At 33.7% G+C, this 14,468-nt stretch overlaps 1 protein-coding gene across 1 annotated transcript in view; it reads left to right on the forward strand.

Annotated features, from left to right (window-relative positions):
* The window catches only part of LOC133330823 (carbonic anhydrase-related protein 10), a gene marked incomplete at its 5' end in the record, with an annotated part of 89,627 nt that extends 76,376 nt beyond the window's left edge, over positions 1-13,251 (forward strand). Inside the window, 2 exons of the mRNA XM_061539233.1 lie at positions 12,791-12,974; positions 13,153-13,251. Coding sequence (XP_061395217.1) covers positions 12,791-12,974; positions 13,153-13,175 — 207 coding nt within the window. The remainder of the gene's footprint in view (positions 1-12,790; positions 12,975-13,152) is intronic.
* Between the last annotated feature and the right edge of the window lie 1,217 nt (positions 13,252-14,468).

Genomic DNA, 14,468 nt, shown 5'->3' on the forward strand with positions numbered 1-14,468 from the left:
CTTTTCCTTAACAAAGTACATGGCTTAAATTTTCACACTTTCATTACGTGAAGACTTTATTTTTTCCTCTTAAGAAAAATAAAAATGTTGTATTGTACGTAATTGCAGCAGTCTACGTTATATATACATTTTCTTAAACGCATACATGTGTATGTTAATCTCACATGCACACAATACTCGTATATTAACATAACGCGCTGTTCTCCATGCACGAAAGGCCATTAACGTTAATTGTGGCAATGACACCTGTGCAATGTTAAGATATTGAACCCAGAAACACAATTTAATGGCATTCTCCTTGCACATTGCATTTAAAGCAAGAGTTTATGCAGAGGGTATTTGGTTGGAAGGACTTAAAAATATTTTTAAGGAAATTTGCAGCAGTCGAAATTTAAAGGTTTTATAAAGTGAAGCGAAAAGGATGGGACATTAAATGTTGTTAAAATCTAACAAAAATATTTTAAATTTAAATAATTAATTTTTAAAAATGTCCCTAGATGTAACTCAGTTTTAAATAATTTTCAATACATTCTACATACTGTCCAAAAGGTTTTCATTTTATTGACACCACTGATATATTCGACATTGCTGCTGCTCCTTTCTTTTTTAGCTGATGATAGTGTTAAGGCGTTTTAAGACACACCCATTTTATTGCACCAACAATCCGGTAAAGTCATTCACACATTAAAAAGTAATTAAAATGACAGCCAACACAGTCTCAATAAGCTATTCCTGGTCACACCAAACTCACATGATTTTGCCTGGCGCACTCACTCACTCGCACATACGCACGCACACACGACAGACACGTATGCTTCGACGAGATATAAAAAAAAAACTTTCACTAGTTGACTTCATAAACTGATGTTAATTAACTTTTTGTGACATTATTAAAATGTGTTGCTCTGCTCTGCTGTTGATGTTGTTATTGTTGCTGTTGGCAACAAATTACGTCTCTATTAAAATTGTCTCTATTATCGCCGACATATGCCGGCTGAAGTTTTTAATTTATTTTAAAGCAACAAAAAGCTAGTGATAATTATAGATTATTTTGTTGGGGTAAATTGTTTAAGGATTTAATGTGGTTAAAGGCAAGTGGTATGGTGATGAAGAAATATATTGAGACAAATTGTTGTCACACATTTATAAGTATATTAGATATTTTCTTTACATTTTTGAAAGACGTTAAAACTAGGGAAATCAGTGGTGAGATCCAATGAGTATTAGATCCCTGTTTTTAACTCTCGTTGAAAATTGTCAACAAATATTCGATATTTTGGACACGTTTTACAATCAACATGTCTGTAATTTTGTATTTTGGGTCCTCATACTAAACCAGTAAAGAAAGAAGTTAAGTCGGACTGGGCCGACTATATGATACCTTTCACCAATTTGGGTATATTCTACATATCGCCTTTTCGAAGGAACTTTGACATGAACTTTAACAAATTTAAATACGCGATTGTTATCACTGGTATGTACTGTATAAAATTTAATCTCAATCAGAAACAAATTATTTGGTGTACAATTAACATGAATAGGTCGAAATTATATATGGAAGCTATGCTATATCTAAATCTGAACTGATTTCAATGAAACTTCAGTAAGTTGTGTCAATTGGCCTAACTATGGGTATTTAGTACACTTAAAATCGGACGAATTATATATATATATATATATAAATTCCGACAAATCGAAATATATATATAGGTACAATATGAGTACTATATCTAAATCTGAAGCGATTTTCCCGAAACTTACCACACATCATTCTAGACTCAATTTAGCACGCTTTGCAATATGTCGTGCAAATCAAATATATCGGCTTGGGTACTCCATTTAATTAATATCGGATAAAAATATATATGGGAGCTATATCTAAATCTGAACCGAGTTTCACGAAACATAGCACACAACATTCTGGATCCAATTTATTTGCAATTTGCTAATTTAGTGTAAATTAGAAGAAATATAGGTGCTTTGGTGCACCATTAACATAAAATCGGTCGAAAATATATATATATATATATGTGAGCTATATCTAAATATGAACCGGTTTTCAGTGTTAGACCAATTCAGTGCATAAATCGACTCTATGCATATTCTCAAAAGGAACCATGCGTCTATCTCGATTTCTTTTGCCTGTTACACAGTGTGTTAAAAAATATAAAAATTAGTATCCCCCATATAACGGTTCCGCCATAATTCAGCATTCTGGGGATTTGGGACACATTTTTTCAACCGAGTTGGCTGTAATTTTGTCTTTTTGGGCTTCCATCCCACATTTTTTTTGGTTTTAGATATTTTGATTGTGTGGAAAGTATAAAAAGTTCGGCCGGGCCGAACTTAACATCATTATACCCTTCACCACAGTGTGGTACAGGGTATTATGTCTTTGTGCATATGTTTGTAACAGGTAAAAATAATCGAGGTAGACCCATGTTTCCTTTTGAGAATATGCATAGAATCACATTCTGAGTCGATTTATGCATGTCCGTCTGTCCGTCCGTCCATGTATTTTTGTTAAAAAAAAGTCAGGTCACATTTATGATCCGATTTGGATGAAATTTGGCACAGGTCACATAATTGGCCCAAGGTCGAACCCTATTGAAAATCGGAAAAATCGGTTCAGATTTAGATATAGCTCCCATATATAGTTTCGTCCGATTTAAGGTAAATGGTGCACCAAAGTCCCTATATATCTTTCGATTTGCACGAAATTTGGCATAGAGTACTAAATTAGGTGCAGAATGATGTGTGCCATGTTTCGAAAAAATCGGTTCAGATTTAGATATAGCTCCCATATATAGTTTCGTCCGATTTAAGGTAAATGGTGCACCAATGTCCCTGTATATCTTTCGATTTGCACGAAATTTGGCATAGAGTACTAAATTAGGTGCAGAATGATGTGTGCCAAGTTTCGAGAAAATCGGATCAGATTTAGATGTAGCTCCTATATATAGTTTCGTCCGATTTAATGTAAATGGTGCACCAATGTCCCTGTATATCTTTCGATTTGCACGAAATTTGGCACAGAGTACTGAATTAGGTTTATAATGATGTGCGCTAAGTTTCGATATAATCGGGTCAGATTTATATATAGCTCCCATATTTAGTTTCGTCCGATTTAAGGTAAATGGTGCACCAAAGTCGCTATATATATCTCGATTTGCACGAAATTTGACACAGCGTAATGAATTATGTCTAGAATGATGTGTGTTAAGTTTCCTGAAATCGGTTCAGATTTAGATATAGCTTCTATATCTGACCAAACGAAAAATTTAGTATCGGCTACAGAATGACATGTTTATGTATCCAATTTCATTTTACTGGTCCTTTAAAAATGCGACATCTGTTAGGATTCATCTGTTGAATATATTCAAAGTGGTGAAGGGTATCATATAGTCGGCCCCGTCCGACTTTACTATTTTCCTTACTGGTTTTTACTTTGAGTTTTTAGAGGTAAGATTTCATGTTCAGGAGGCATCTGTCGTGTGCAATGTTTATATCATACGATTGGTAATAAATCCTGACTTGAGTACAGAATGAACGCAAGAAAACCTCTTTAGTGTATCTAATGTGATGTGTGTCCGGTCCAGGCTAACAAATCAAAATCTTAGCCGACATTTTCTCAAAATATTTTAACAACTATTATATATCACATTTAAGAAATGTTGATTTTTTTCAAAAATTCATATTTAGTTTAAATATTAAAGGAATTATTGCACCAGCAATTTCTGTTCCTTTCAAATTCCACAGGTAATAACTGGGGCCTTCTGTTAGTATTGTTATAATGAAATTTAATAGCGCCAAATGAAGGCTCAGAATGTAAATCTGCAGAGGATTTTTATTCAATGATAGATCACTGAACTTTAAAGGGTATTTCCTATGCAGAATTTTAATATTCACGTGTAGTTGAATAGAGAATGATCTTACACTGCTGACATTCGGTGCTTTTTCATCGTATTTGTGAGTAAATAGTAAAATGCCGGATGCAGTGTATTACCTACAATATTTTTATTTATCTCATAGAAGAAAATCCTCGCCACTTTATATTTCATCTTCTGTAAATAATAATACACCCAAAGAAGATTCGAAGCGTTAAAACGTTGCTACTTAATAAATAATTCCCATAATCCACAATAAGACAAAATTCGCTTAATTTTCACGCGGTGTGTCAGTACACTGACATTTCCCGTTAGCGTGCAGATAAATAGACACAAGCAATAGCTAGCTGTAAGCTTGTGCTACAATTTAAGAGATTTCTACAAGCCCCGGAAAAGAACATTATTTTGTTATCATGTACAAAATATTTCTTGTAAAAGTGTGTATATCGGAGACTCTGTGCACAGAGACAGGAAACAATTGCCGGCATTATTTCCGGTTGGCTAAATGTAAATCCATGTTTGGGGAGTTGGTAAGTAAAGTATAAAAAGGAAGGTGTCTGTTGCCAAACCAGCCAGCCAACCAACCGAAGTAACTTTAATACCAAACCTCTATCGACGCTGACGGTGAAGGTAAATAGTCTGAAGAGGATTTCGTGTAATGTTGTATTTCAACATCCCAATTTTGACTTCAGTCCCCCCGAGAGAGGGTGGTGGTGGCGTCGTTTACTTTTTGTGGGATCTCCGTTCGTTCTTTTGAGGCTGACTTGGTGGAGGTGGCGGTAGTTGTGGTGTGTAAATACGGATATCAGCCATGTCGCCAGTATCATCACGCCATCGTTATTATATAACTTCCTGATTACATCGGAGTTAAGCTTTAATTGCAAATTTCTGGTATTGCAGCAACACTTGCAACGTTACTTAATGTTCATGAACATTCAGTGGATCTGTGTGTGTGTGGGTGCATTGTCTGTGTGTCAGTCTGCTGTTGTTATTGGTAAGGTTCGGTTGCTAGTTTGTTAGCCCTGGTTCCAATAAAGTAAATTTGGTGTTAACAAAGTTGTCTTTAATTCAGCAAATAAATTAAGGTATCGCGTAGTTGGTGTAATAATTTTGTTGGCAACAACATTGTAGGATATGCAAAAGGTTTTAAATCGCTGGAAGATTTCATAATTTTATGAAATTTTAGAGTTCGGTGTAAAATACATCGATATAGAAATTATTTGTGGGAAACAAGTCTTTAAATGAGCTACCTTTAGTATTGAGGGAATGAAAACAGCTGATATTTTGAGATTTTGGGGATAAAGTGTAGACAATATTAGAATTCTTGGGACAAATAATGCGATGCGACAGGTATAACATTGTAAATTTGGAATTTGTTAGGGGAATCGATTTGTAAGGATTTGATAATGATGAATTTTTATACACTACACAACTATGTTGTAAGGGTATTATAGCTTTGCCCCAATCCCCAAGAGTTTATAACTCCGCGAAATATTGTATACCGATATATATCTCGACTAGCTGAGTCGATATAGAAATGTGTGTCCTAGACATGTGTGTGAATCAATTGCCACGGAATTTTGTATACCGATTCCATTCGGTCTAAAGGAGAAGTAATGATCGGTTAATATTTAGATTTTACACAGTGAATGGGGTCTGACAATGGAATAAGCGCGAATGTTTTCATAAAGATCAAATAATATTTAGCATCAAATGGACCAAAACCTTTGTGTGAAAAATGACAAAAAATTTTCTATTGCGTATATATTTATTTCTGAAACGAAGAGAAAAGTGTTTCTGAATATATATATATAAGAAATTTGAGATAAAGAAGACGTGCTATCTTGCTTAAAATAGGTAAGTTTAAAAGAATATATAACTATTTATATCATTATTTAAATGCATTGTTTTACTCTTAGGATGGGGCAAATAAATGACAATTAGTGAAATATTGTAAGTAATATTTGAAAGATGTTTCATATTCCAATGCATTTTAATTTTGTTGTTTCTTTACAGATGCTGTTAAAAAGGAGATAATCATTACGCCAAGTAATATAAGTACTCAAAATTTCATACTTCTAGCTTCAGCCGTTTCATCTGGGCGATGATCTCACAGTCACTCACTTATCAGTAAGCTCCGGATTAAGCCTTAATCCCCTCAGTGACCCTTAATCCGGGGTCAATGACATTTAATACGGGGTCAATGACCCTTAATCCCCTCAGTGACCCTTAATCCGGGGTTAATTACCCTTAATCCGGATTAAGCCTTAATCCCCTCAATGTCTTTTAATCCGGGGTCAATGACCCTTAATCCCCACAGTGAACCTTAATCCCCTCAATGACCCTTGATCCGGGGTCAATTACCCTTAATCCGGATTAAGCCTTAATCCCCTCAGTCACCCTTAATCCAGGGTCAATGACCCTTAATCCCCTCAGTGACCCTTAATCCCCTCAATGACCCTTAATCCCCTCAGTCCGGGGTCAACGACCTTTAATCCGGATTACGCCTTAATCCCCTCAGTGACCCTTAATCCGGGGTCAATGACCTTTAATTCGGATTAAGCCTTAATCCCCTTCAGTGACCCTTAATCCGGGGTCAATGACCTTTAATCCGGGGTCAATGACCCTTAATCCGCTTATTGACCCTTAATCCGGATTAAGCCTTAATCCCCTCAATTACCTTAATCCGGGGTCAATGACCCTTAATCCGGATTAAGCCTTAATCCCCTCAGTGACCCATAGTCCGGGGTCAATGACCTTTAATCCGGGGTCAATGACCCTTAATCCCCTTAGAGACCCTTAATCCGGATTAAGCCTTAATCCCCTCAATTAACTTAATCCGGATTAAGCCTTAATCCCCTCAATGTCTTTTAATCGGGGGTCAATGACCCTTAATCCCCTCAATGTCTTTTAATCCGGGGTCAATGACCCTTAATCCGGATTAAGCCTTAATCCCCTCAGTCACCCTTAATCCAGGGTCAATGACTTTTAATCCGGGGTCAATAACCCTTAATCCCCTCAGTGACCCTTAATCCCCTCAATGACCCTTAATCCCCTCAGTCCGGGGTCAACGACCTTTAATCCGGATTACGCCTTAATCCTCTCAGTAACCCTTAATCCGGGGTCAATGACCTTTAATCCGGATTAAGCCTTAATCCCCTTCAGTGACCCTTAATCCGGGGTTAAGGTCACCTTTAGAGGATTATGTGACCCTTAATCCGATTAAGGGTCAATTACCTAAGGGGACCCTTAATCCGGATTAAGCCTTGATCCCCGGATTAAAGGTCATTGACCCCGGATTAAGGGTCACTGAGGGGATTAAGGTTTAATCCGGATTAAAGATCATTGACCCCGGATTAAGGGTCACTAAGGGGCTTAAGGGCTATTGAGGTGATTAAGGCTTAATCCGGATTAAGGGTCATTGATCACCCCGGACAAAAGGTCATTGAGGGATTAAGACTTAATCCGGATTAAGGGTCATTAATGTGTATGATAAGTACTAAATTTGGTACTATTTACATTTATTTAAGCGTATAGAGATAAGGGTTGAAAATTGAACCCGGATTAAGGGTGGATTAGAGGGGACTAAAAGTAAAAAATTTGATACAAGTTGGATTTAGGTGTACAGATAGGTCATTGATCCCGGATTAAGGTCATTGAGGGAATTAAAATGACTGTTGAAATGTAGGATTGAGGATTTCAGGAAATTCGGATTAAGGGTCACTGAGGGGATTAAATGTTAATAAATTTAGTACAATTTGGATTTTGGGTGATTAAGGCTGAAATCCTGAAATTAGGAAATAAAATTACTGTTGAGGATTTAGCCATAGGGACAGATTAAAGGTAGAAAATACTCTCTTGGGACAATTTCAGGGGATTAACGTTAATCCGGATTAAACGTTATGGAATTGTCATTAAGGACTAAACACTTGTTAATAAATTAAATCGAGAATGTCGTTATATAACCTTAATATATAAAAACTTAGTGAAAAATGACTGTGAATCATCGCCCAGACGAAACGGCTGAAGCTAGAAGCATGAAATTTTGTACTTATGTGTAAAAATATAAATTTGGTACTATTTACATTTATTTAAGCGTATAAGATAAATATATAAAATATGAATTCGGATTACTTTTGGAGTAGAGGACTAATATATAAAAATTTGTACAAGTTGGATTTAGGTGTACAGATAGAACTTTCTTTTGAATTAAAATGACTGTTGAAGTGTATTATTGAGGATTTGGTGAAATATATGGGTACGAAACTACTAAATGTTAATAAATTTAGTACAATTTGGATTTTGGGTGAACGGATAGAGCTGAAATGCATGATAAGTTGTCGAAAATCATCTCGACAACTTATCATCCAATGTGTTTATTTATATTATTATAAACGTAAATGCAATGTTATATAGTAAATTACATGCTATAAAAATATAAATTCAAAATGTATATGTATATTTTTATTTGAATTTTTAATGGGGTATGATTGATGACAATGGGTATTCAGTCGCCAATGACTGTGTAAACGACATAGTCGATGATAGTCGTCAACGAAAAGTAGGGAGTTTTGTCGCCGAAGTTGTCGTCAACGACAACTTCGCTTACCTTGTCGCCCAAGTTGTCTTGCATGAATACTGCGACACTTGTGTGAAAATTTCGTCAAGGATCTCACATTGTTGTTTGCAAAGTGTCTTCAAGAAATTTCCATTGTCTTGCACGATTCGTTAATGTTGTCTGCAAAGACACTATCTACTGGGTTGGTTTGCATAGATTTGGTAATGATAAATCGGAATTTGGATTGTCAGTTTGTTAAAAAAATAAAACGGTTAAATGGAATTTGAGAAATGAAGCGGTTAATCCTATTTGATCTTATTTTTTTCATATTCGAAAAAAATGGATCAAAGCAACTATATTAAGTTTTGTGTAAAAACATTAATTAAATTAATTGAGTCAAAATTTAAAATATACTTGTATAAAATGTCGGGTTTATATATATATATATATATATCCCACATACCATTTCCAGTTCTACGTTGCTGAAGCGGAATAGTGACCAGTTTTGCCAAAGAGGTGATTCCTCAATGGAAAATTTTCTTTGGATTTCTCTCGACCTCAAAGTCTCAAGCATCCTATTGTATTATTAGTTTGGTCTCATGCTCATAGATTCATAATTAGCCACCTTCGCCACACTATGGTACAGGGTATTATCTCTTTGTGCGTATGTTTGTAAGAGGCAAAAGGAAACGAAATATTATAAATGGTACACCAAATGCCGAAAGTTAAGCCGATTGACACAAAATTTTGCAAAACGTACTGAATTTAGTATATCCTAATATATACCAATTTTCGTTGAAATCTGTTCAGATTTAGATATAGCTGGACTTTAAGTGCACCAATGAGCCAAATTCAGGTGATTGGTGCAGATGGATGGACGAGAAAATTCGGTACATAATACAGTTTTTCTTTGAAAAGGTGAAAATGCAAGCAAAGCGGCTAAAACTGTGAATGGTGTTTATGGTTCCGATACTGTAACAGACAATTATGCGCAATTTTGATTTCGTAGATTCCATTCAGGAATTTTTGATGTTGTGGTCGTCGAAAATGTCCATAAAATCGGAGAAATGATCGAATTTGTTAGCAGTCTTAACATCGCCCAGGAGCTGTTTTAAACCATTTAGAATTGATCAACAGGAGAGGTGTCGTGTTCCACCAGGACAACGCTAAGCCAGACACATCCACAGTGACTCACCAGAAACGTCGGGAGCTTGGTTGGGAAGTTTTAATGCATCCGTCATACAGTCCGGACTTGGCACCAAGCGAGTATCATCTTTTTCTTGAATTGCAAAATTTCTTTAATTATAAAAAATGGGTATCTAGGGAGGATTGTGAAAATCGACAACTAGAGTTTTTTGCAAATAGAGACCAGGACTTCTATGAGACCAGGACTTATGAAATTACCTTTAAAGTGGCAAAAAATCATACAACAAAACGGTGCATATTTGACCAAAGTCGGACATGTTAATAAATAATGGATTTCTTTTTCCCCAACCTAATATATTTTCGGCCAACTTCATGTTACTTGTGTACTAAATAATCAACGGGTATCCTATTGACATTAAATTTTGGGTTGGACGTTGTGCTGCAGCATACATAATAGCCTATGCCATGTTTGCTGTAAATCGATCTAAATAATTTTATCCCTTTGTACACAAATTACTCTAAATCTGCCCGAATGAAATTATATTTAGCATAGGTTGCAGAATGTCTTATGTATGGATTGATTTTAGTCGATTCAATATACGCAGAGTGGTGAAGGGAATTATATTGCCGGCCCCGCCAGACTTTACTATCGTCAGACTTTATTATTCTGATATTCAATAAAATGTATCGAATAAATTATGTTGTTTTGTGTTAAAAAAAGTCTTATGTTATTGTTTGTCGCCAGAAGGTTACTGGTATTGTTTCTTGGGCTTCGATGATCGTCTGAAACTCTATTTAGAAATCATTCCATATATAAATAGTCCACTTTTTAGATATTTTAAAGATTTCATACCCATATTGAATGTAGTTACATATTATAATTCTCAGTGGGTTGCAAATCTCTCCTACTGATTTTAAATTTTGAATATCCACCAGATAGAGGAAGTTATAAAAAAAATCGGACCAGATAAACATAACGACGTTTTTACTCGTTACATATGCCAATTTCTGGACATCTTGACTTTGAATAGTAGTTAGTCTTTTTATCCTAACACACATTGTTTTTTTTTCTCCATATCTGGAAGTGATGAAGTATATTTCCACACCCGGCCAAAGATGAATTGGCATTAATTGACTCCTCGCAGCAATTAATGCCAATTCACCTTTGCCTGGTTCTAAGATAGCTTCTCATGGTGTCTGATAAAAATAAATCCGTAACTTTAAAATACATATTAGTTCCTATTTAGAAAATATCATTTAAATTCTAAAATTTAAACATGATATATGTATGTACGATATATGTGTAGAAGTCATGCTTGCAGTCACTTATGTAACCAAGTATCTGAAATTAACAACATTTGTAACTAAAATGAATGCGTGGTTAAATTGTTCTTCAATCTTTTCCAAAGAATGTCGCATGTTCCTTAAATTTTGTCATTTTATTTAAACAGACTGACTGTGGGAGATGCCATTGAACTCATTAAGTGCGCTAAGTAAACTTTATGCACACATTTTTTGTAAAGATTTGCTTTGGAATGCACGTGAGAGATAGGTAATGAGTAAAACTTAGATGTGTTCTTTGGCAATACATACATGCGAAAAAAATAGCAAAAATAAAATTTTAAATTTACGAAAAGTAAAGAATATTGGAGAAATGACGAGATGGAAACTCTGTAATTTTATATACTATTAAATGAAGTTCTGAGAAATTCAGTTATGGCCGGCGGAAAATATGTTTAAGGGATGATATATTGACTAATATTCATATCATATAAGAAAACGACGTTTTTACTCGTTCCATATGCCAATTTCTGGACATCTGGACTTTGAATAGTAGTTAGTCTATTCATCCTAACACACAATGTTTTTTGTCCATATCTAGAAGTGATGTAGCATATTTCCACACCCAGCCAAAGATGAATGGGCATTAATTGCTGCGAGGAGTCAATTAATGCCAATTCACCTTTGCCTGGTTCTAAGATAGCATCTCATGGTGTCTGATAAAAATAAATCCGTAACTTTAAAATACATATTAGTTCCTATTTAGAAAATATCATTTAAATTCTAAAATTTAAACATGATATGTGTATGTACATTATATGTGTAGAAGTCATTTTTTCAGTCACTTATGTAACCAAGTATCTGAAATTAACAACATTTGTAACTAAAATGAATGCGTGGTTAAATTGTTCTTCAATCTTTTCCAAAGAATGTCGCATGTTCCTTAAATTTTGGCGTTTTATTTAAACAGACTGACTGTGAGAGATGGTATTGAACTCATTAAGTGCGCTAAGTAAACTTTATGCACACATTTTTTGTAAAGATTTGCTTTGGAATGCACGTGAGAGATAGGTAATGAGTAAAACTTAGATGTGTTCTTTGGCAATACATACATGCGAAAAAAATAGCAAAAATAAAATTTTAAATTTACGAAAAGTAAAGAATATTGGAGAAAAGACGAGATGGAAACTCTGTAATATTGTATAATATTGCATGAAGTTCTGAGAAATTCAGTTATGGCCGGCGGAAAATATCTTTAAGGGATGATATGTTGTATTGACTCATTTTCATATCATAACCTCATTTCTCAATTTTTAAATAAAATTTTTATTTTTAAATTAAAATCTTAGATTTTAAAGACAAAATTTATTGAATTAATTTCATGAGGGGAGGGACAACATCAACAGACATTTTTTTAATTGAGCCAATTTATATTATTCGTTATAAATATGTATTTTTTAAAAATACTCTAGTAATCCCACTTTGATTCAACCATTTTTTATTAAAGAGTTAATAGACCTTAAACCCTCAAATATCTCCCTGTGTATAATTCAGTTAAAACTGCGTAACTGTTGTTGGTTGTCATTGCAACCATTTCTTTTTCTAATGGGGTTAACTTGAATGTCATAGATAATTAACGCTCCCACACAGATTTTGGTTGAGTTGCCTTTGTATGTGTCAGTGTGTGTTTGTTGCTTTGTGGTAGTAATAAAAATGAGCAATGTAATTACTGCAACTTTTTGTGCGGCTAGACGACAGTGACTGCTGTGGTGGTGGCAACCAAATGCACATTTTGTAAACTGTTGCAAATATCAGTAACTAAACTAAAGGAAAAAAACTTTTTTAAAATTATTTTTTAAAGAATATTTTGGTATATAATATATAAATTTATTTAAACATTTTTATTTTCATTTTACAGTTACACGCTTTAAGACGCCTTATGCAAGGTAGTCCCGACCATCCCAAGGCTCCATTGGGTAACAACTATAGACCGCCTCAACCTTTATTGCATCGGCCCATACGAACCAATATCGATTTTAAGACATCAAAAACAAATGGTAAAGCCGCCTGTCCCACCATGTATAGAGAAGTCTATTATAAAGGTGAGTTATGAAGATATTCAAAAATTATCTTCCATATATGGAAATAAATAATCTTATTACTAAAATTTTAATTATGGTCCCATATAATACTACTAAAGAGAATATTTTATATGTACTTCTATTTTTAAATATTTTATCTGTATTCTACATATATATTGATATTGTTATTTTTTTACAGCCACAAGTTGGAAACAGCATTAAAACCCACAGTCCCATCAAGTCCAACGATGTTGTTCGTTTTTTATACCAACCCACATGAAAGCAGCAATCAAAGGAGTCTATTGAGGATGGAGTCAAAAAGTAATGTTTGATAATATTTTTTGCAAAGAAAATAATAATAAAAACCAAACAACAACAAAAATACAACAAATAATAATAAACAGCGTGTAACAGGAGCTTCCACTAAAAATAATAATAATGCTAAAAACAAACAGAAAAACCAAAAATATAAATAAATATTCTATATTTGGTAAGAAAAATAAAACTGAACAGAAATCAAATACTTTATAATAAATACAAAATAATTTAAAAAAAATACTAGTATTATTAATATAAATAGTATAAAATATAAAATAATAGTATTATTTATATAAAGAAAAATATAGATAACTAAAAGTTAGTTAAAATAAACATGCATATAAATAGGCTACACAACAACTATATACGTATATAAATAAATATATAATATTTATCATTGAAAAAATAAGTAGAGACATATTTATAAATATATAAAATTTATATATAAATATAAAAAATCAAATCCAGAAAAAGCGACAAATGACAATTAATTAGTGACAACAATTTCTAATGCAAATCAAACAGTTACACCGACCTATCGAATGATATATCCACCATTAGTATCATATGCCGGCCGATGTCCCGAGAAAATATTCGTATATTTGCAAATTCAAAACAATTATTTTTTTAATTTTTACAGTTTCTACTTTAGTTTTTTTTTTTTTTTTTGAATTGCTTATAAATCTTGAAAATATTAAATCTATGAATATTTTATATGCACGACTATAAATAGTCTTTCCTGTATTGAAAAAAATATGTATAGAAAATTTAAATCAAAATCCATTGATATAGACTTGGCAACAACAATATATTATGTGTTCATCGGACTTTCTCAATTTAAACTTATTTTATTTATTATTTTAATTGTATAAAAAATCCAAAAACATAAATAACCAGTGAGCGGAGCAGTATAGTAGGAGGGTGTCGACCATATGATACCCTACACAACTTCCACGAAAATCTAACTTTCTGTGGTTCTGTATTCTGAGCTTGTGTAATATTTTGCAATATTAACACCCTCTTGACCAACTAGAGATCAACAAATATTACTTACATTCAGTACAGATCTTCCCTTCAACAAGATTCCTTTCAAGGTGGGTTGTGTTGCGATGTTTGGCTTTCAATGGCCTATAGATCGACTCGAAAAAATACAAAAAAATAAGTTCTCGGTCCAGTTCATCTCAAAATTATTATCTG

Source organism: Musca vetustissima, unplaced genomic scaffold, assembly GCF_032173495.1.
Source record: "Musca vetustissima isolate MV318-11 ecotype Yass unplaced genomic scaffold, APGP_CSIRO_Mvet_v1 utg1600, whole genome shotgun sequence".
NCBI classification, from domain to species: Eukaryota; Metazoa; Arthropoda; class Insecta; order Diptera; family Muscidae; genus Musca; species Musca vetustissima.